This window comes from Lepus europaeus, chromosome 13 (assembly GCF_033115175.1).
Source record: "Lepus europaeus isolate LE1 chromosome 13, mLepTim1.pri, whole genome shotgun sequence".
NCBI lineage: Eukaryota > Metazoa > Chordata > Mammalia > Lagomorpha > Leporidae > Lepus > Lepus europaeus.
This window is the reverse complement of record NC_084839.1, coordinates 50,796,363-50,819,087: the sequence shown is the minus strand read 5'-3', so window position 1 is coordinate 50,819,087 and position 22,725 is coordinate 50,796,363. Positions and strand designations below refer to the sequence as shown.

Sequence of the window (22,725 nt, the reverse complement as noted above, 5' to 3'; positions counted from 1 at the left end):
CCTGATTCTATTTATTATGGGGACATTATCAAGGACACAATCTTCTTGGTATAAAAGAATTATAGGCTTCAAAGGTGAACAATTTACTCCTGGAAGCCTAGAAGACTGGACCACACTGGAACAAAATCAATGTTCAAACTAATTCCTATCCATATGACTTTAAATGATTTTTTTTTTTAGCTATTCAAAACATCAAAAAAATCAATAAACAATCACACTAGGTTAAACATTAAGAAACCACTGAGAGGTAGGGGGAAATAAGGATATTTAAAGCTTCAAGTCACAATAATCGTAGCCTAACCTCTTAAACAAGACTCACTTCAAAACAGCAAATCAAAACACAATCAGTGACTCCCCTGATCATTCTCCCCAGGTGGGCCCACTGCTCCCACCTCCACACCACACCCCAACCATCTCAAGGTAGCCATCATGATTTTGAGCAGACGCCTTCTCTTTTTGTCAATTCTGACCCAGAAACTCCCAAAGAAAATGAGGCAACAAGATTTTCACACTCAGAAAACAAAAAAAAAAACATGGGTAGAACTCACTACCTCTCAGAGGTGTGTCTCTGTTCCTGGACAGAGGAGCAAGGAGAGAGAAAGCGCTGGCTCCGTAAGAATAGGGCAGGTACAACTTAGGCTCTCTGCTGCAATCAGAGGTGAGCAGCTCAGTCTGTATAAAGACCCACTGTGGCTGTCAAGTTACAGGGTGGAGATCAAGTTAAAAATAAGGCTTTCTGGCAGCCTTGCCAACCACCAGCATCATATTTTCCTGGTGATGTCACCACAGATGTGGGGCTCTATCCTGGGCTTCAGCCTTTGGCTCGGCCCCACTGCCACCTATGGAAACACAAGTGCTCGCACCGCGTGGAATACAGCATCTGTTTTCCAACCAAGGCGAGACAAAACCTGTTGGGTCAGTCCCTGCAACCGGTTTAAGTTTCTTGGGTTTAAGGTGCATAAACAAAGTCATTTCAAAGGCCGCAGTAGCTCTGGGATACAATTTTCACCATAGGCTGACAGCTTTTCTGCCTCAAAAGGTAGAGTGGGTTCATCAGAAGCTCTGTTCCCAAGGAGACAAGCAAACACGAGCCTCTCCCTCTACTCCCAAAATAAAAAGCTTGCAGGGAAGAAAATAAAAAATGTCAGAGACCACAATGAATTCAATTCTTGCCACCTTATGATGGAAGCTCAGCTTTTCCAGAGAATCAGTGAGACATAAATTTAGAAATCATTCCACAATCCCGTGTGGGCTGCAAATTCATCTAGGAGCCAGTGGCCAAGCCTGGCCTTTCATTTCCCGGCACTGTGGTGTCCTGTGTAACAGGGACACCAGACAGTACCTTTCTGACCAAAGGCAGGAACCTCACAAATGACCAGAATGAAACTACTTGCATTCGAGAATATCTTGGGACTCAGAGCTGACACTGGAGCTTTTCCCAAAGCATACACCTGACATATCAAAAATTCTCCAAAAGTCATCAATCATTAACTCCAGAATTCAACAGGAGACAAGTTCATGCTTCATTTCTCAAAAATATTTCCCCACCCACAGTGCAAGATGCTGAACAACATTCCCACTTACCAGTCTCTCTCCAGAGAGGACTTCCAGCAGCTTGATGAGCATTCGGCCATCTCGAAGGTCAGTGTACAGGTCTGTGATTCGGCAGGACACCCGGGCCAGGTGGGAGTTGACCCACTTGGTGAAGGTCTTCTTCTGCACAGCTTCACGCTCATCTGCAACCAAGGAGAGCTCACTTTAACACCACCGACACAGCACAGGCAGCAGCCAGCAGGCCCCAGCAAAGGAAGAACAGCAAAACTAAACTCCAGTGGAACCTCTACTTAGCTCCTCTGGTCCTTCTGAGAGATACAGGAATCCTGCAATCCATGACCATGTGAGCCCTTAGGCCTACTGCCAGCAGACTATCCTTCACTCTCTTTCATTTCCTTTTCTCCCTTGCCTGCTAAGAGTCAGCAGGATGTAATAGATCACAACGGAGTCCTCTGCCATCCTGCCCAACAGCACAGAATCCGGCAAAGTTTCTAAATATATGTTACAGCTCTCATTCTCCCAAAAAGGTGAGTACAGGGAAAGTGCACAGTATATGAAAGGATGTGGTGTAGAAAAGCTCAGTAGAGGGCAGGAAACTGCTTCCCTCATGTACAAAGGCTTAGGCAACATCTGACAAGATGAATTCACTTATGACCCCTTCACCTGCTCAGACACATGTATTGCTGACAACGGAGAAAAATGGCAGGAAACAGGGTAGAGTGCTAGGCATCAACAGAGTAGGGGCTGCTCCTCTTCCATTCCAGCTCTCTGCTGTGGCCCGGGAAGGCAGTGGAGGATGGCCCAAGTGCTTGGGCCCTGCACCCGCATGGGAGACCAGGAAGAGGTGCCTGGCTCCTGGCTTCGGATCGGTGCAGCGCGCCGGCCGTGGCGGCCATTTGGGGGGTAAACCAACGGAAGGAAGACCTTTCTCTCTCACTGTCTAACTCTGCCTGTCAAAAAACAAAAAACACAAACAAACAAACAAACAAAAAAAAAAACACTGGACTCAATGTCCTCTTCTATAACCTGAGTAGACAGCTATTATCTCTGGTCTTGGACCATTCAATGAAAAGGTAACTGCTGGTTTATGGTCTAAAGTGTTATAGCTGGCTGGCGCGATGGCTCACTTGGCTAACCCTCCACCTGTGGCGCCGGCACCCTGGGTTCTAGTCCCAGTCGGGGCGCTGGATTCTGTCCCAGTTGCTCCTCTTTTAGTCCAGCTCTCTGCTGTGGCTCGGGAGGGCAGTGGAGGATGGCCCAAGTGCTTGGGTCCCTGCACCCGCATGGGAGACCGGGAGGAAGTACCCAGCTCCTGGCTTCAGATCGGCACAGCGCCGGCCATAGCGGCCATTAGGGGAGTGAATCAATGAAAAGAAGACCTTTCTCTCTCTCTCTCTCTCTCTCTCTCTCTCACTGTCTATAACTCTCTCTCTGTCCAACTCTGCCTGGCAAAAAAAAAAAAAAAAAAAAAAGTGTTGCAGCTGCACATTCAAAGTAATCCAGGAAACAGTAAAAGTTTTTCAGGTCTCAGTGATCAAGTTCTGCCCAATTCAAAGCAGCTGCATACATCTGTCTAGAACTGGCCTCTGACTTATAAGTCTTCCAAACTTCTTTCTCTACAGAATGTTCCGAATGCAGGCTGCTGAAGACCTTCAATGAATACCCACAGAATGTGTCCTACACCCACCTACTCATACTCTGTTTTCTGCCAGCTACATGCCCCATCTTTAGTCCTACCAGAACCCAAGACCTACTCTTTACAGTGCAAACCCAAACCCCTAAAATCATTTATGCACTGATCTACAAAAAGGAGCAGGGAGCTCAACAACTTTTGATTTACAGATGGTCCTCACCCTATGATGTTCCAACCTAATGATTTTTCTACTTTATGATGGTACAAAGTGATACATATTCGGCAGAAACTGCTTCAAACTTTGATTCTTTCCAGAGCTAGTGACACGCAGCATGATACTCTCTCACGATGCTGGGAAAAGACAGCAAGCTACTGCTCCGGGCAGCCACATTATCACAAAGGTAAACTTCCCAAACTCAACTGTGCTACTAAGTTATGATGTTTGGTAGATTAGGTGTATGACATGCATTTTCAACTTACAATGGGCTTTACCAGGACGGAATCCCATCGTTAAGTCCAGGAGCATCCGTATTTCAAAACCACTGGGTATCACCTAAAATGTCAGCCCCACTGATGGTGCATGTGTCTGGTAGCCTGGAGGTACTGGACACCCAGGCTGACCAGAGAGAGGGATAGCAAACTGCTCAATGTCCTGGGCTGGCTCTGCGGAGGCCTCCATCAACACTGTCACACAGAGGGAGCAAGGCAGAGATGACAGTGGATGAGCTTTTCCTGCTGCCAAACTGGCAGGCAAGCCGGCCAACGCACCTGCCAAGACACCCAGCCACCTGCTGTAGTCAGCAGCTCCTCAGTGTCCAGCCTCCGCCTGAAAGAACAGCCCATCCAGATGGAAAGAGGGCCTTTCCCCAGGGACAGAGGCCAACCAGAAACAAAGGGCCTAAAAGGGTAGGATTGGGGGAAGGAGTAAAAGTTGGTGAGGGGCACACTTTGGATTGAAAAGGGAGCTACACTCAGGTCATGGTAGATCACGTGGAAAAGAGCCCATGCATTATTAACCAGACCATCACTATGATGGGTACTAACTTCACTACGATGGTGACAAAGGGAGCTACAATTTCTGGCCTCAGGTTGGCAGCTTTGAAAACAGCTAGTCCATAGCAGAACACACTATGCTTCAGCCAGGTAAACTTCACGGATGGCCTCTGTCAGGGCTCATAACCTCTTGGGTTTCTTTTTATAAATTACAACATCCTTTATGTGCCACACCAGAGTTAGAAAAATGTACTTCATGAAGCTCCCGATGGGCATCCTGGTCTGTTAATAAAGAGTTTGGGGCTCCAAGCCACTGCCATAGCCTATCAGGTAAGCAAGATCAAAATGCAAATGTGCTTGGACGGAACCATGTCGACATGAACACACCCAAAATGTGCTCCTCAGCCAGCGTCATCACTCCTCTGGGTGAAGGTCATTCAAGGAACACCTCTGGCTTCCTTCAGGTTCTGAATGAACAGATTCCTTCCCCCAGAAACCCCGAGGATGTGCTCCTGATGATGGTGAACGTCCTCCCCTCAGCACTCTGTCAGGAAGAGTTACAGCCCCATCCCAGCCTCCTCCATACTAAGATGCCAACAGAGCGGTCATGGGTGCGAGCAGAGAATTCAGCCAGCCAAAACAAAGTAGACTGAAATGAGAGCTCCCTACGCTACCCAGGTCTCAGAAACTTAAGGAAGAAGGGAGCAAGAAAAAGAGGAACACAAGTTCTTTAAAAAACATTTCTCTTCCCGCCTCCTCACTGCACTTTCCTCACACCTTCAGGAGCAGGCTCCAGGTAACCTAAGAGTGCTAGACAAATCACAAGGGCCCCAAGTTCCTTGAACTCACACCAGCACAGTGGAAAACGCATGGAAGATTCTGTCCAGGGACTGGACCAGAACCAACAACCTTACGACACATGAGGGGCAGGAAACGGACAGAACAGAGACACAAAGCCCAGGAGGCTAATGTGTCTCCTACAATGGAGCGCCTGGAGAACAACAAACACTTCTGCAGCAGGAAGGGGGTGGGGAGAGGGGGATCTGCCCAGTGGCCCAGTTGGGGACGAGGCTGTGTGTCCTTGGGGACTCTGTCCTTTGTTCTGCCCTTCCTGGGAAGGCACAATGACATCACTCCTGCACTCCCCACCCAGACAGGCCGGGGGAAGATAGGCAGACGCCTGAGGAGGAGCAGGAGGCCCTTGGCACAGACAATGGAAGACAGGTCTGTGGAGCACTGCCAAGCACAAGCTGCAGTCACTGGGCCTGAGCAGTGAGAGGAGGTGGTGGAGCGGCAGAGGGAGGCAAGCTGACCACCAGCCCTCCCCGTGAGCCACAACCCTCACAAGAGCCACACTGACCTGGCTATTTGGACAAGCTGTTCTCCACCAGTGGTTTGCCCCCTGGGACATCTAGCAGGGTCTACAGACATTTTTGGCGGTTACCTTGGGATCGGTGCTAACGGCATCCAGCAAACAGAGGCCCAAGATACTATTCAGCCTCCAGTGCCGGAGGCTGGGAAACCCTGGTTTCAACATTATATCCACTGGATTGGCACCCGTGGGGCATCATACCGCACTCCCCAGACAGGGGCACCAAGTAGGGAGAAGTTCTACTCGTTCATCATTCTCTTTGCCCATACCAAAGGCTTTCTGATTCTTAAAGTTTGCATGCTGGCTCTGTTGGCAGCTGAAATTCACTGTCTTCAAACCCACGCCTTCCACAGGAGCAGCTACAATGGCAGAAGAGAGCAGGTCTTGTCTGGGTCAGTGTGACAGTAGGCATTTCTGTCCCCTATGCCATTTTATTCTCCTTCTACCTTTTCAGCTTCTACCACAGCTCTGGACTGCTGTGGTTAAGTCAAATTGTGCCTGCATCACCTCCCAAGAAGTGAGACAGACTGAATCTGACACTGAGCTTGGTAGGTTCGCACCCAACCCAGCCCAGAACTTGGTCACTTCAAGGAACAGGCACCTCTCCCGCCTGCTCCCTGTGAGTATCTCTCTGTGTTTGCCCCACTTTCTCTGTATTATATTATCTATTACAAGGATTCACCCAACACTATCCGGTGTTAAATAAGAGGACACACAGTGTACATCAAAGTGTTCTGCTTGTCACAGTTGTTCTCTAAGTCATTTCTCTGTTCCATTCTCCAGCAAAGAAACATTCTCATCAACCCACACCACTGGAGAAAATTAAAATCACAATCTCAGGGTTGGACTAGATTTTAGAAGTCATATATATCAACTTTCTCTCAAAAGTGAAAGATCCCATCTCCAACAGCTAGGCGACCTATTAAAAAAAATCCCTAAAGAGAAAAAACTAAATGTGCATGTACATGGCAGAAAGAAGGTTGTCTGATAGTTCCGTACAAAGAAAATTGCTTTTGGTTTTTTTTGATTAGAATAACAGCATTCACTGAGCACTTGTTACGTCCAAAGCAATGCTCTAAGTACTTTGGAATCCTGACGACTGCCCCATGGGGTAAGAAAAAGTCACCCTCTGGCAGGCTTTTAGAATGCAGGTTCTCAGTACTATGCCACGATGTCTCATGCACAAGAAGAAAACACATCACACTTCTAGGATCCATGATCCACAGTCATCCCTTCCACATGTCAAAGGGTCTGTCCCGTGGCTGGAAAAAATTCTCGTAAGTTTTGGGCTGGCATCACTATCAAAACCGTCCCAACTCTATGGCCCACTGTGGCTACAGAAAGTAGATCTCCTCGCTCCTCCATGTAAAAGTCTAAAGGTTTAAGCCCTTCTCACTGTTCGCTTTGCAATGACTATCCAATGTGGTATCACAAAGTGGAACTCAAAATGTAACCTGAGGATACTGCCTCACAGCAGCCTGGACATCAACGATCTACCAGTACAACCCAGTTGCAGCCCTTGATGCCCAGAGATAGGAAAATTAAAAAATTAAGTGACGAAAGAACAAAAAGAATCAGGAGAGGAGGAGTTGGTGATGCAGAGGTGGGAAGCAGGAAGAAGAGCTCCTAATGCTATTTTTCAGAACCACAAATTGTACCACATTGTCCTGGCAATCCCCAAAGCCTGGGAACTAGAACTGGTTCCAAGTGTGAAGACTCAGTTAATCTACAGGCTCAGACACAAATGAGCCAACAACTGGTCAGGGACAACTACTGAGAAGCAGATAAGAAAACCCACCCCTCAAGTGAGTGGCAACATTTAGGTTGGCTTCTGATCCCTGGCAGAAGTGAATGACAAGTGAAATCCTATTATTATTTCCTCTGGCAAATACATTTTTTTTTCCATTCTTGCAAAAGGAATTTTGTAAGACATATGTCTGCAATAACATCATTGTGTACCTGAACAGCAATTTATACTTTCTCAATGCTCAAACAGAGCAACTTTCAGGGAGGTAGAACGTAAGAATTCTCTCTGGCAAAGTCTAGGGCTCAGTGCCTTATGGGTTGCTCAGCATTACCAGCTAGCAGTGGCAGGGCTGGGGCTCCTGGTTGTGGCTTGGTCTCTCCTACTCTTCAGGCAGGTGAGAGGAAGGATGATGCACAGCTACACCTTCTCCTCTGAGTGCCTCGATTTACTATAATTTGTTATTTCGTTTCGATGAACTGAAGTTTTCCGAAGATGTCTTGGTAAAGGGGGAAGAGGTATTTGGAGGCAGCAGAGAAACAAACAGTTTCATGATGAAACTGAAGGGCTATGAACACCTCTACATCACTGTCTCCTTCTTGAGGCACATACTCCACTTCTTTTCTTTTTAGGGAATGACTAGTATCAATATCAGAAGATTGCATTCTGGAGAATTTGCTGCAACTGGAAAAATGAACACTGTTAGCATGAGTCAAGTTACAGGACACAGAAATAACTCTGATGACCAGAAGGGGATTGTGTCATGGAAATGAGTGTGGAGCATCTCTCTGCAATAGCTTCTGCACAGAGTGCTAAACCCAACCACATCCACCAGATGCCACATTTGTGGCTGATGGAAAGGGATGGGGGCCAGGGACGCAGGAAGGGCTGAAGCCATGGAACATCTTTCGAGGGAAAGTAAGGGACACGAAATGAGAACTGTCAAAAGACTCAATTCATTACTCCCTCAAAGACCAAATTCATATCTGGTTTAGGAGAGCAATTCTTCTATTTTCGAGTAGTCTGTGGGTCTAACCTGTGTATGTTTACTATCAGGTTTGTCTACAGTTGTGCTAACACAAGGGCCTACTGTAAGTAAGAAACTGCAACCGTGCAGGTTTTTCTTTGTATAGCCAAAACTGTTAGGTTTGAAGCCCTCGGTTTAAACTGGGAAAGGCATTACAAAGATGGAAACTGAAATAATAGAAGAGGTGAAGCTATCACCCTAGAAAATATATCCTCAAAACTGACTATTAAGTAGATAATATTGTGTAGTAGCTAGCTGATTAATCTGAAATTTAAAGTATTAATCAGTTCCAATACTGAATATAGAACCCCATGTCTTCAATATCAGATCTCTTGTCCTCCACTGGAAGTCTAGCTGGGGAAACACCCACCATCAATGACCTAAGTGCCTCTCTCCCCATTCTAATCAACCTGAAACATCACTGCCAGAGTCATCTTCCTCAAACAGTGGTTTTTCAAAGTTGCATCACTGTCCCAAAACTTTGTATGGCCCCCAGCCCAAACCTCTGAGGCTGGCATTCAAGAGTCCCAAGCAGCTCTCCTATGGCTCCAGCTCCACCTGGGAGCTACCCTGACACACCACCTTTATGTTCTACCCCAACAGGTCTTACTCCTCATGCTCAGCACACTCTCCTTGCTCATGCCTTTTCCCCACCTTTGCTCGCACCACTCTTCTCACCTGCAAGTTACTTTCTCTTCTCTTACCCTTCTTTTAAGACTCAAACCAAAACTAGCTTTATTTTTTTATTTATTAAAAAAATTTTTTTTGAGAGAGGGAGAGACAGAGGCATTCCCTAAATGCCAGGGCTGGGGCAACACTGGGAGCCAGGAACTCAATCCAGGTCTTCCTTGGGCAGGAACCCAACTACTTGTGTCTTTACCTGCTGCCTCCCAGGGTCTACATTAACAGGAAGCTGACATCTTAACTGCTAGCCTAAAGGCTTGCTTCCAGAGTAGCTCTTTTAAAAGGCCTTCTCCTATTCTCCTATTGAGGGCCAGCAATCATTATTTAATGGGATGTGGTCTTTTATCTTTTTATTGTGTATCCTGAGCCTTATCTCCTCAACCAGACAACTGCCTCAAGGGCACAGGCCCAATTCTACACCTATTGAGAGCCTTGGCACACACCTGAGAGGTGGTACAAACTGAACATTTGTTGAATAAATCAGCAAACCTCCAGAGCCCAAGAAACAGGCTCTCAATAATCTTTGCTGGTGGTCCTGCTGATATGGTTGAGGCAGAGAGAAACTTCAAATTTACAGATAGGTCCTCAAGAAATTATATATTATCACTGCCTGGCACTAAAAATTTTTTACAATTCAACATTCTTGGACCTGTTCCTTAATGTCTGAAATATTAAAATGAAATTTAGTGTTGTTTTTCAGATTCAAAAAGATCCAAAGGCAACATAAAAACAATCTTATAAGCTTTTATTTTGTTTTTTCATCGTGGGAGGAAAGGTAAAATTACCACCCTGTATCTGGACAGTAAAGTTGAAAAATATACAAGGATGTATTTACAACATATTATAGCATTATTTTAACAGGATCCAAACATGCCAATTGTCACAAGATTTCTACATATCAATTTTAGCAAATTAGTCACTAAAGTTGAATTCTTGAATTATTTAGAAACAATTTTAAAGATAAAACTAATTGAAAACAAAAGAATTCAGTGGGGGTGGAGTCTCCTATGTGCCTTAGAACTTGGAAAAATAAATAAATCATTTCCCATGGGCAACATACAAAATACACAGAGCAGGAAACCGGAAACAGGCAACTTGCTGTATTGATAATGGAGACTCAAACTGTTATCTTGAGACAGCAAGAGGAAGGAAACTAATCTTTTGACTGAAGGCCTCCCTGTGAAGGATTAATCTGGAGGCCTTTAATTCATGTTTGCAGATCTGTATATAAATAGAACTGGAGTTAAAATAGTTTTCCTACCAGTTTAACCCACTTCATGGACAAAACACATGTAAATGTCTGTGTCTAAATGTGCATGTGGGAAATATACAATTTCTTACTAATGCCTACAGTCCAATATGCATACTGTAAAACCAACTATGGGCCGGCGCCATGGCTTAACAGGCTAATTCTCTGCCTTGCGGCGCCGGCACACCAGGTTCTAGCCCCGGTTGGGGCGCCAGATTCTATCCCGGTTGCCCCTCTTCCAGGCCAGCTCTCTGCTATGGCCCGGGAAGGCAGTGGAGGATGGCCCAAGTCCTTGGGCCCTGCACCCACATGGGAGACCAGGAGAAGCACCTGGCTCCTGGCTTCAGATCAGCGAGATGCGCCGGCCGCAGCGGCCATTGGAGGGTGAACCAACGGCAAAAAGGAAGACCTTTCTCTCTGTCTCTCTCTCTATCCACTCTGCCTGTCAAAAAAAAAAAAAAAAAAAAAAAAAAACACCACAACCAACTATGAACTCCATACAACCTTGCACCTATGGTTCTCATCAGTCGAGCAGTCCCTGCCTACAGCTTACAAAGTGTCTTTCTTTTGAGAAGCATAAGCCCCAATTTACCAATGTGGAAACCCGGGTACTTGAAGAGCCTCTGAGAAGAGACAGTAATGACCTGAGAAAGTCCACCATGTTCCCTGGGTCCCACCTCCCGCCTCCCAGTCATACTGACACTTCATGGTGAGCCCCTTCAAGTCATAATCCCTAAGAAGCCAAGATCAGAGGGGATCAGGAAATGGCAGGGGGCCTACTATGAAAACAAATGTGCAGTGTAATATAACTCCCTCTTTGGGAGCTGGGAGCTAAGGTGAGGACCAGTATGAATTAACATCATGGCAAAGTATCAAAACCAGGAGGTGAAAAAACACGGTAAAGAAACAGGAACAGATCCTTATGAGAAAAAATCCACTGAATCTGGATGAAAATGAGTGGAACGCTACAAAACTGCCTCCATACACAGGAAGTGCGATCACCCACAGTCCTGGGACACTGTCACTGGCCATCTATACAGCACATTCTGGCAGGAAATGACCTGGAACTGTAGCCAGGCAGCATCAGGAGAATAGATGAAGTTTTCTGTTCCTATGCATCTCAATGAACTTTATCTTGCTATTACGACATATTTATAACCAAAGCACACATAAGTTTTTAGTCATGCACCTGAGGCAAGCTGTTAGCAAAGGCATTCCCGGGATTAGAATTCACATCCCTCTGAGCCCTCAAGTATCACAAAGCTCCAGTCACTGTCTAGGGAACCCAACATTACGGCCCCAAAGCAATGTGGGAAAAAAAAACATGGCTCTCTATTGCAGGTCATTTTTTATTTTTTAAAAGCTTTTACTTAACGAATGCAAATTTCATAGGTACAACTTTAGGAATATAGTGGTTCTTCCCCCCCCATAACCACCCTCCCACCCCAATTCCCATCCTACCTCCTACTCCCTCTCCTATCCCATTCTTCATTAAGATTCATTTTTAATTAACTTTATATACAAAAGACCAACTCTATACTAAGATTTCAACAGTTTGCACACACAGGTCATTTTTTTTTCTACTCCCTGTTCTTCCTCAAACCCCTACCCCAAGGTCTAAGCCTCCTGGGTTCCACCCTTGTGTCCCCCCAGCTGCAGCCTCATTTCCTGCTCTCAGAGCTCCTGAATTTTGATTCTGCAGCTTTTTTTTTTTAAAGCTTTTATTTAATGAATGTGAATTTCATAGACATAGCTTTAGAAATATAGTGGTTCTTCCCCCCCCATACCTGCCCTTCCACCACCACTCCCATTCCATCTCCTATTCCCTCTCCCATCCCATTCTTCATTAAGATTCATTTTTAATTATTTTTATATGCAGAAGACCAACTCTATACTAAGTAAAGATTTCAACAGTTTGTACCCACACACATACATGCAGGTCAGCAAACTTTGGCTTATAGCTTCTTTTTACATAACCTGGGACTTGAGAAGGAGGAGGGGAGAGTGGAGGAGGAGGAGGAGGAGGAGGAGGAGGAAGAGGAAGAGGTGGAGGAGGAGGAGGAGAATACACCATGGAGAACCAAAGTGGCTAGCAGAGGTGGCTAGCCAAGCCTAACATACTCACTGTCTGGCCCTTTCACAAGCAAAGTTGGCCATTTCCTGGTTTAAGGCATTTCTGTAATGTCATTGGTCCTATATCCCACTTGTTGGACTTCATTTGTAAATCAAAATCAGGTTAGCAAGTATGCAGTGAGTGCTTGCTATCATCAAGGTACTGTATCAGGTTCCATTTTGAATTTTTTTTTTAAAGTTATTATTTGAAAACAAGAGCTACAGAGAGAAGAGAGAGAGAAGAGAGAAGAGAGAGAGAAGAGAGAGAGATCTGCGATCTGCTGGTTCACTTCCCAGATGGCCTTAATGACCAGGTCTGGGTAGGCCATAGCCAGGAGCCAGCAGCTTCATTCAGGTCTCCCACATGGGTGGCAGGGGCCAAAACACTTGGGTCATCCTCCACCATTTTTCCAGGCACATTAGCTGGGAGCTGGATTGGAAATGGAGCAGCCAGGACATGAACTGGCACCCCTATGGGATGCCTGAACCTGCTATGCTATGATGCCAACTCCACTTGAAATTTCACTATTAAACATGTAACCAGGTAGGTGTTTAGCAGCCACATGCATGTTCTGTAAATCATGTTCCTTGGACTCTGTCCACATACCAGGTCAGGCAACAGGGTGAACACAGGGCCTCCTTCCCTTCCCAGCTCCAAAGTGCCTATCTGGCTGCCTTGGCACTAACAGTGTGACATCCCAACTATTAGGAGAGCTCACAAACCATGGTGAGCACCACAGGCTCAAACTCCAGGCTCCTACCCGCTCCGCCTAGGTCTCGGGCTCCTTGGTTGAGTTCTTCTTTGGATCCAGCACACACGCGCATGCACACACGCGCATGCACACACACACACACACCCCTCCACTCCTCCCTGGAAGGAGACTAAAAAACATTAAGTCCAAGATAATCTTAAGGTAACTTCTAATATCCCTAAATGTTAGAAAAAGCTTGGAACTAAACAGATACCATATCCTTATTAAACTTATATGGCAGAGTGTTAATAGGAATACAAACTAAAACTATCAAAGAATTTTAAAGGGCAAAAACCATAATGGGTATGCTAGAGAGAAGACTTTCTGAAAGTAGTTTAATTGTGGTACATGTGTGTGTATGAAGGAGGGGGGTGTCTGTGTGGTATAAAGAAACAATAAATATTATGTTGTAAACCAGTGCATCATATGGCATAGAAAATCAGCAGTATGGAGGAAATCCTGCATTTCATTTTCAAGGGCAAAAAGGAGCCTTGAGATTAAGTGGAGGTAGGGAGATTTTAAATTTACTGTTTTCTCATGCAACTACTAGACAGTAATGCAGGTCAACTGAGTCAGTATATTAAAATCACAGAGTGTGTACCTTGACCCCTTGCTTCTGATTTTCAGTTCTCTAAGGGTCTCCAGAATTCTTAGAATCAAAAATATTAGGGTAAACTTCAGAGGAGCAACAGAACTTTCTTTTACACACTGGGGTCACATTATCATCAGACATTCAAGATATAAGAATTCGGCTGGCACCGCGACTCAATAGGCTAATCCTCCGCCTGCGGCACTGCACCCCGGGTTCTAGTCCCAGTCGGGGCGCCAGATTCTGTCCTGGTTGCTCTTCTTCCAGTCCAGCTCTCTGCTGTGGCCCGGGAAGGCAGTGGAGGATGGCCAAAGTGGAGGCACCTGGCTCCTGGCATCGGATCAGCACAGTGCACTGGCCGCAGCGGCCATTGAGGGGTGAACCAACGGAAAAGGAAGACCTTTCTCTCTGTCTCTCTCTCACTATCCACTCTGCCTGTCAAAAAAAAAAAAAAAAAAAAATATATAAGAATTCTGCTCTGCCTCAAGGTTTCCCATAGATGCTCAGAGAAGCTGATGTTGACAACCAGAGATAACTGCACCCACGCCAGCTGCTCATCAGGGTTTCTGACAGCTCTCCGATTCATGAGGGTTTCAAAGTTACCTATAATGCATTAATCCAAAGAGCTAAGGTCTGAGGGATTCTTTTGTTTAAAGTCAAGAGAGATACACAGACAAAAATGGAGGCCAAAGTCAAAGACCTAAAGGCCACCACACAAAGCTGTCAACTTTTCACAGTACAGTGCTAATATAATAACTCCTTGACTGAATTAATTATGGAAGCGTCCATCTAAAATAACCCAAGGTATCACAGTTCTCCAAATACAGTTATGTGTGTAAATTTAATCTGTGACAGACTAGCATTTTGTAGTAAAGAAAGTCACAGCAACCACAGGTGATCACTTCGAAGAACAGAAGTAGAAAAAGGCTGCTTAAGAAGACAGTTTTTAAAAAATGAACATAAACACAAGAGAATTTTAAAAATTGGTTTCCTTTTCTAAGGAGCATTACAAAGAACACTGTTAAAGAACATTACAAACCCCCTTTTGGCCACTGCCCATGACCCTCTTTTTGAGGATGTCAGGGCTGAAATGACAGACTGATAAATTATACAAGACTCTTTTCAGCTGCAATGCCAAGTGCCAGAGTTACAGTTGTCCACGCAAGTAAACCACAGGCTTCACCTGTGTTTGGGCAAGAGCGTGGTGAGGAATGTCCAAACTACTCTTGAATTTCAGAATAACTAACAGTTGTGGCAAGATTTAAAAAATGAAATGCGTAGCTTTATAATGGTGACCAGCTAGCTCCCTGGACTATACTACGGAGCTCTACAGCTTAGTATTATTTTCTGTATAAAACTACCATTTCCACTGTATCAGACCAAAACCTGAGTATTTTTCATTCAGGAAATAATTCATTGGATGATAGGCTCCAAACTAAATCCAAGATGATATTTAAATCTAATTCAGCCAACTATTCCATTGCCTGAAAAATTATTTGACACAGAACAGGAAACGTTAATACACATTCATACCCCACATTTAGCCATGACGGTCTCCGGTTGTTTCTGTCCTCTTGGGGTTGGTCAATCAGCTAGTGGGCAACCACTTATTGAGCAACTAGTCTGAAGACATTGGGAAGGCAAGCAGAAAACATCTGACTCCTTGAGAAGACACAGCATAAGGTAACTGATGTGTGTGTGTGTGTGTATACATGCGTGTATATGTGTGTTCAATTACCATTTAGCTATTTTAAAGACATCTTAAAATAAAAAGGACAAAGTCACTACATGCATGCTTCAATACTGAAAAACAGTTCTGCTAACTTCCATTGTGGCTTTCCCAACCTCACCCATAAATAAATGATTACACAAGATTTCTTTCAAAGCCAAATAGTACAGAGTTTTGGCGGGCAGATCTTATAAGTACATAATGTACATTGCCTTGTTTTAATGAAAGAGGAAGAAATGACCTTGGATTCAACCCCTTGTGGTGACCTTAGTCAGCAAGTACAGTGGTGCCATGGGATCCATCACAAAGTTTATATTAGTGTCTTTTCAAGAGATAAAAACCTCTTTCTCATTAATAGAACCACTATTCAAAGCTTTAAAGCCCACGTTTATAGAAGACAATGCGTGAGCTGGATCATACCAAATCATCCTGGCTTAAAACTGGTCATCTGGGTGTGTATTTGGCTCATCAATCAAAACACGGCTTGGAGCAGCACCAGCATCCGATAAAGGAGTGATTGGGTTTGAGTTCCAATTCCAGCTCATACTAATTACAGACCCTGGGAGGCAGCAAGTGACGCATCAAGTGGTTGTTTCCCTGCCATGAAACTGGGAGAGCTGAATAGAGCTCTTGGCTCTTGGATTTGGCCTGCCTGGTTCAGGCTCAGCCATTATGGGAATTGGGGGTGGGATGAACTAGTGGATAGGAGATCTCTGTATCTCTGTTTGCCTTTCAAATAAATAAAATTAACTAACTTAAAAGTAAATAAAACTGGGCTGGCACCGTGGCTTAACAGGCTAATCCTCCACCTTGCGGTGCCGGCACACCAGGTTCTAGTCCCGGTTGGGGCGCCAGATTCTATCCCGGTTGCCCCTCTTCCAGGCCAGCTCTCTACTATGGCCCGGGAAGGCAGTGGAGGATGGCCCAAGTCCTTGGGCCCTGCACCCGCATGGGAGACCAGGAGAAGCACCTGGCTCCTGGCTTCGGATCAGCACGATGCGCCAGCCGCAGCGGCCATTGGAGGGTGAACCAACGGCAAAAAGGAAGACCTTTCTCTCTGTCTCTCTCTCTCACTATCTACTCTGCCTGTCAAAAAAAAAAAAAAAAAAAAAAGTAAATACAACTGGTCATGTACCTATATTTGACTGTTTTCAAGTGCAAAAAGAAAGCTCAGAACAAAATAAATCAGTCTTGCTGTTGCTCTACTTGATTTGGGAACTTCAACCTGTTGCTAAACTTCGGCGCAACTCTCCTCCCACAAAACAGAACAGAGATCTTCAAAAGATTCGAGAATGTGCACTCACATGGAGGGCCCCCACCTGCACACACAAGCCTTTATCTCCTCCACAAAGTCAGGTGCTTCCAACAGGTGTGGGGACCTAACTGTTTGTAGCTTTGCCAGTTTGGAAGTGGGGCGGGGAGAGGGTAAACCAACCCTGTCGTGCAGGAGGGGTATTATGGCCAGTTACCTAGATACGGCCTAGGAAGCCCATTGTTCTTTAGCCGATTTGTTCTTGGGGGCATTTTATTGCTTAATGAAGACTGTGACTGTTTCTCCTCAACAGCCACTATAAAGATAGTAATCTTGGATCTGGAAGGGAAGGGCGGGAGCTCACTGATGTTTGGCTGGGGTGGCAGATAGCAGGAAGTTCTGCTTTGAGGACTAGGTGGAAGTAGGTGAAAATAAACTATGACCCTGTTCCTTATACTTGAAAGACAAATCCTTTCACTTACAAAGGCATGTAGAAACAAGCACATGCAACTAGTGGGAGGACAAGCGGCAATACTGAAATTTAATGTATGTACTTCCCCCACCAGTAACATCTATAGAGGTATTTACTTTCTAGAAATACTTGTTGTGCAAGAACATAAGGATGTACAGAATGCGCACCAGATTTTTAAAATAATTACAAAAAGGAGCAGCAACAACAGAAAAACAGAAGAGACTAGAACCAACTAAACATTAACAGGTTGAATAATTAAAATATAGTGCAGCCATATGAAATAGTATGAACGCATCAAAAAGAGTAAGAAAATGCTGCAGTACTGAGGTTCACAAAGATGGCCATACGTATTCCTGAATGAAAGGGCTCCTTACAGAACAGTATATATTTAAACATACAAGGTATGGGAGAAATTTTTCTTAACTATTAACTGTAATTATCTCAATGGGAGTAGATGCAAAGACTAAAGCATTTCTACTTCTGTATTTCTGCACTGTTTTAAACTTTTCTTCTCTTTAGGTTTTGCTAAATGAACATATGTAAATTTTGAACAATTTCAAGGCATTTCTATTTGAGGAGAAAACATGCAACTCATTTCTATTTGCTAAGAGAACTTACCAATGGGGTTGAGATTGATGCAAAAGAATAAAAAGGGCACACCGTGGAAGAAAATAAATTCTTCCAAGGCACCACAAAAGGTCATATGCAAATTGCTGTCTTCAATGAATACTCTAAAATAAATAAAATGCCACCCTAAATTTCCACTTCTTTCTTCTGGAGAATACTAATATTTAACCTTCTATAAAACTTACAAGTTTAATACAGCAAATAAATATTAGTATTTCCTTTTCAAAAAATGTTATTATTTCACAAGCAAACAGCACAAGGGAGACAGCAAGGAGAGAAACAAAAAAGAATTAGCTCCTATCCGCTTGGTTCACTCTCCCCAACTAGCCTCAAAGGCCAGAACTGAGCCACAGCCAGGCACTGGGAACTCAATCCAGGTCTCCCACACGGGTGGCAGGAATCCAATTACTTGTACCATCGCTACTGCCTCACAGGGTGTGCATTGGCAGGAAGCCAGAGTCAGAAGCCAGAGCTATAAACCAAACTCAAGCACTCTAATGTGGGACTCAAGTGTTTTCACTGCTAGGCTACATGCCCAATCCAGTATTTCCCATTCACAGATGGGGTCACTGAGGATTTTAATTAATATATATATATATATTCATTGAAGAAATACTGAGGACTACAAGATGCCAGGGTAGCAGTTTCGAAACATGTTCCCAACAAGGAATGCAAATGGGGCAAAGGAGAAGTGCAGAGATCACTCACCTGCACTTTAGTCAGAAAAACTCTCATTTTATATCCATGATTTACTGGGGTTTCACCTCAGATTTCATCTACAATAAAAGCAAATTCCATTCTTAAGCAGTATTTGGATTGCTGTAGTGCACAATGGGAAATAAGCAAAGGTGCAGGAGCTTACAGCTCGATGAGACAGCAGCCTCATCAACAGGTAATTAACTTGCATGGGAACAGGTGGTAAGAGAGGCCCCAGCAAAGCACTCTGGGCCTAAGTGAGCAGAGGTGAGTCAAGAGGTCAAAGCTCCATCACAGAGGTTTGAGTCTGGGTGGTATCACCAATTAGCCATGGGGTAAGATCAGAGATCTACCGGTTTCAGCTACACAAACAGGAAGCGCTCTGAACTTGATCCTTAATAATGAAAGGGTTAAATCATCTTCCCCCAAATCCACACCCACAGTCTAGATTTACTGAGAGCTTACTAGGGCCAGACACTCTTCAGAGCTCTCCATTAAAACTCATCTAATTCTCATCACCATTGTGTGCATCATCATTGTCTGCAGAGGAGCAGTGAGCGGCCCACCATTACAGCAAGAGTAGTCCCATGTCTGTCTGCACAGCCCCCACTACTCTAGTGATGTCGACACTAGCAAGGACCTTAGGATGCCATGGAGACAAAATGGGGTTCAAGCCCAGGTGCTGGGTAAGTCCTCCACTGCCACCGAATCAGAACACACTGATTTAATGTAACACACAGGTAACCTTGATTCCTGACAATTCCAAAAACAGAGGTTTTACATTATTCAATGACAAGGCCCTCATCAGAAAGAATGCACCATAGTTCCAACTGTCCTTTCAAGTTCATCAGTTTCTCTCTGCCAGCGCCTTCAAGGGAGGTGCCCCTCTCTCCTGCCTCATACCGGGGAGGAGCGTGATTCACCTTGCACCAAGCAAGCAGTTGCCACCAGTCCAGGCCTTAGGCTGACATCTAGTTCAAGGGTGACCTTTAGCCAAAGTGAAACATCCCTCAGTCTCTCCCACCCTAACCCCTATTAATAATGTTTTCTTGGCAGTGGGTGAGGAAAGCTAATTAATACTGCTTGCTTAGACTCTGGAACCAGCGGGTCAGGAAAGCTAGCTTTGCAGTTGCTTTGCTCCATGTATCTTGAAAAGCAGATGAAAAAATTCACCATTGCATCCATTTGAGAAAATGATCAGTATAGATACTGAAGTCTTTGAACAAGTCAAGGTTACACACAGCCCGATTTCCAGATATGTTTTTCCTTTTCTTGGCTTCCACAGCCACCCCATTCTTGCCCCTAATAATTACACACACCCCATGCACCAACCACACAGCAGCATGTCTGCAGTCCAGGAAGCGTGAACTGCCTGCTCTCTGGCACAGGGAAAGTTCTTCAATAGGATTTGGAGGCAAGCAGAGCAATTAATTAATAAGAAAAAGGTATAGCTTGGGGGTAATTAGCAGCAGCAACAAAAATGTTTAGCTGAGCTTCCTCTTTTTATCTGGAGGCAGTTCCTATAGACAGATGCTCGGGAATAATGAAGTTTAATGAGACCAGAAGCAGCTGGCTAATTAGTCAGTGAGGAGGAAACAATAATGACAGAGGAGAAGGTTTTTTACTCCTGTTATTAGCTTAGGCCTGGGACAGTTTTTCTTAAATTGTGGGCTGGACCCTAACCTCAAAGAGGTCCCAGGGCAAATAAGAGGTTCAAAGCAAAAACAAATGCAAAAAAAACAAAAAACAAAAAACCTCCAAAGCTTGAATGCTGGTTTTCCTGAGGGCTGGCTCGCCAGCCTGGGAGTAACTATACCGGCTCAGAGGCAGAGGTGGCTCACTCCTGGTCATGATTCCTTCCATAGCAACACCACACTCTGTCTACAACAAAGGTTAGCCATGTCCCGGGCCAGCTGGTCACTGTTGTGCGCCTCACTGAGGCCCTTACAGAGAATTCCCAAGTGAGAGCAAGCCCTCCTCCCCAGCACTAACAACATTAAAAGGGTTATCACAACAGCTATCCCATAATGCACACATCTTTCAAAGCATGTTCACGCCATATTTATACACACATAACTTTTATTTGTCAATTTAAAATAAATTCTTAAAAATTTTATTACATGTATACCTCATCTCAGCTCCCCACTAGGGCTGGACTTTTCCAAGTTCCCAACAGGAACCCAAATCCTTCCAGAAGTAACTGGTTACTGATAGTAAGTTTCCCATTCTGTCAGCGAGTAAAGAGGGAAGATTCTTGTTGTTAAAAAGAGAGAATATACACTAGGATTGTAATCTCATCCTCAACACAGCCACACGTAAAAGCGGCTGATGGCAATACTATCGCAAACCCTCCCAATTCACAAGGCCTGTGCTTCAAGCAGTTTTCCTGTCCGTGTGGAAGAGTCTGTCCTTTCTGCCTTCAAGAAACAGTCTTGAAGAAGCAGTATCCAGCCGAAGTCGGTCAAAGTCTCTAAATGTTACTGCCTTGCGGTTAAGTTTCTGATGCTTTCTAGTGCCACCTTTAACCTCTACTACTAGTCTGTCAAAAAAAAAAAAAAAAAAAAAAAACCACAGAATCTTCTCCTCACAAAGTAGTGAAGTCACTCCGGAGTAAACTTCAAATGGAATTTTACTTTGAAGAAAAACAGCCTCCCAGCCACCACTGTCACGAAGAGGATCTTCCAGAGTTCTCTGTGCCCAGTCGGAAGCTGGAGCTTTTTCAGAGTTGGCTTTTCCCTCCTCCTGGGGCTGGGGGCTGGGCTGTCCAAATCAGCCCAGAAACCTCCTTCATACAGAGCTGTAATGTAAACGAAACTATTCCTCTGTTAATTATTTACATAAAGAAGGTCGTACAGGTTTGCCCTAGCAACACCAGAGAACAGTTCCCATTAGCAGCTTTTACTCTGGGAAAGGAGAAAAGAAACACTCCTTCAAGTTCAGCAGATACTGGGCTTTATAACCTGTTTCCAAAGTCAATACAGTTAACTGCTGTAGGCTATTTACTTTTACAGTTTTAGGATCTCTCTGTCACACTGTACTTACTGGCAGGGCCAGATGAACAATACAGCCATTTTAGTCTTAACACATTGGCTAAAACCGGTTCTGACTTTCTCATCAATTTTCTAAGACTTATCCCTAAAACCCAAAGGTCAGTAGTCAGGAGTTACTGGAACTCACAAAGGCACTCCTCAGAACTCCACGAGCAGAAACATCTGCTCAATTCAAAAGCAGGATGAAACGACAACTCTGGCCTCCTTCCTGATATTGAGAGCCACTGTAAGTAAGCAGGGAAATTGTTACTGTGCTACCTCTACAATAAAGAGACAAAGAGCCTCTCATAGGGTGCTACAGCCCCTACAGGTAAGTGTGAAAGGTAGGGAGTCTCAGTGTTGTCAGAAAGTTTTAGTTTGTGATTATATGATTTATAAGTAACAGACACATTGCCTGTCATCTCCAAAGAGCCAGTCTCAATAAACAGTAGTTGGCAACTGCGTTGTGTATTCTCTATCTTTGGAGAGAGGCTCTTCCACCTGTGGGTTGCCACAGGCTGAATGAAAACACACAATTTTTTCTCTGTGCTTGTCATGTAGCTCCTCCTACATTTCACTGCATACTTCAAAGGTGAAGAGAAAGGAGATCACCTGACTACACAGATCCACAATAAGCTTTAGGATCAAAAGAGAACAAAGTGCAAATATGCAGCATACACACTCATACCAGAGTGAATCTCTAAGTATCCTCCAAAAAAAATTTCCTGGGCAAATGACCTACAGTAGTGACATGGCCATCTTTCAGTCTAGCCATGTAGCTTTCCTAAGAAAGTCACATCTTCCTGGGCAAACAGACCAAAGACAAGAACAAACCCAGGGTTCACCAACCCAACAACCCTGTGATAAGTCATGTGATTCCAGACTGAGTAGCAGAATCACCATCACACACACACACACACACACAATCATCATGAGACACTCGCTGAAGCCAAGTTAAATCATTTCTGGAAAGACGAGGGGAATAAACAATAAATATAAACAGGTAACTTGCTTCTCTGGTGCTAAATTTAGAACATAGTGGATGGCAAACAGAAACAAGTATGGATGAACTGATGCCCCTCTGAAAAACCTTCACTTTTTAGACCCACTGTGGGGAAACCCAAAAGGTGGCCTGAAAGCAAAGTGCAAAGAGCAGCTGAAAGTTTTCACTTGCACTTGGCAGCAGCAGCCAACCCAGAAACAGGGATTAT

At 44.5% G+C, this 22,725-nt stretch overlaps 1 protein-coding gene across 2 annotated transcripts in view; it reads right to left on the bottom strand.

Annotated features, from left to right (window-relative positions):
- The window catches only part of SPTBN1 (spectrin beta, non-erythrocytic 1), a 209,488-nt gene that overhangs the window by 68,447 nt on the left and 118,316 nt on the right, over positions 1–22,725 (bottom strand). For both annotated transcript variants that reach the window (XM_062209440.1, XM_062209441.1), the window contains one exon: positions 1,585–1,736. In XM_062209440.1, the coding sequence (XP_062065424.1) occupies positions 1,585–1,736 (152 nt within the window). The remainder of the gene's footprint in view (positions 1–1,584; positions 1,737–22,725) is intronic.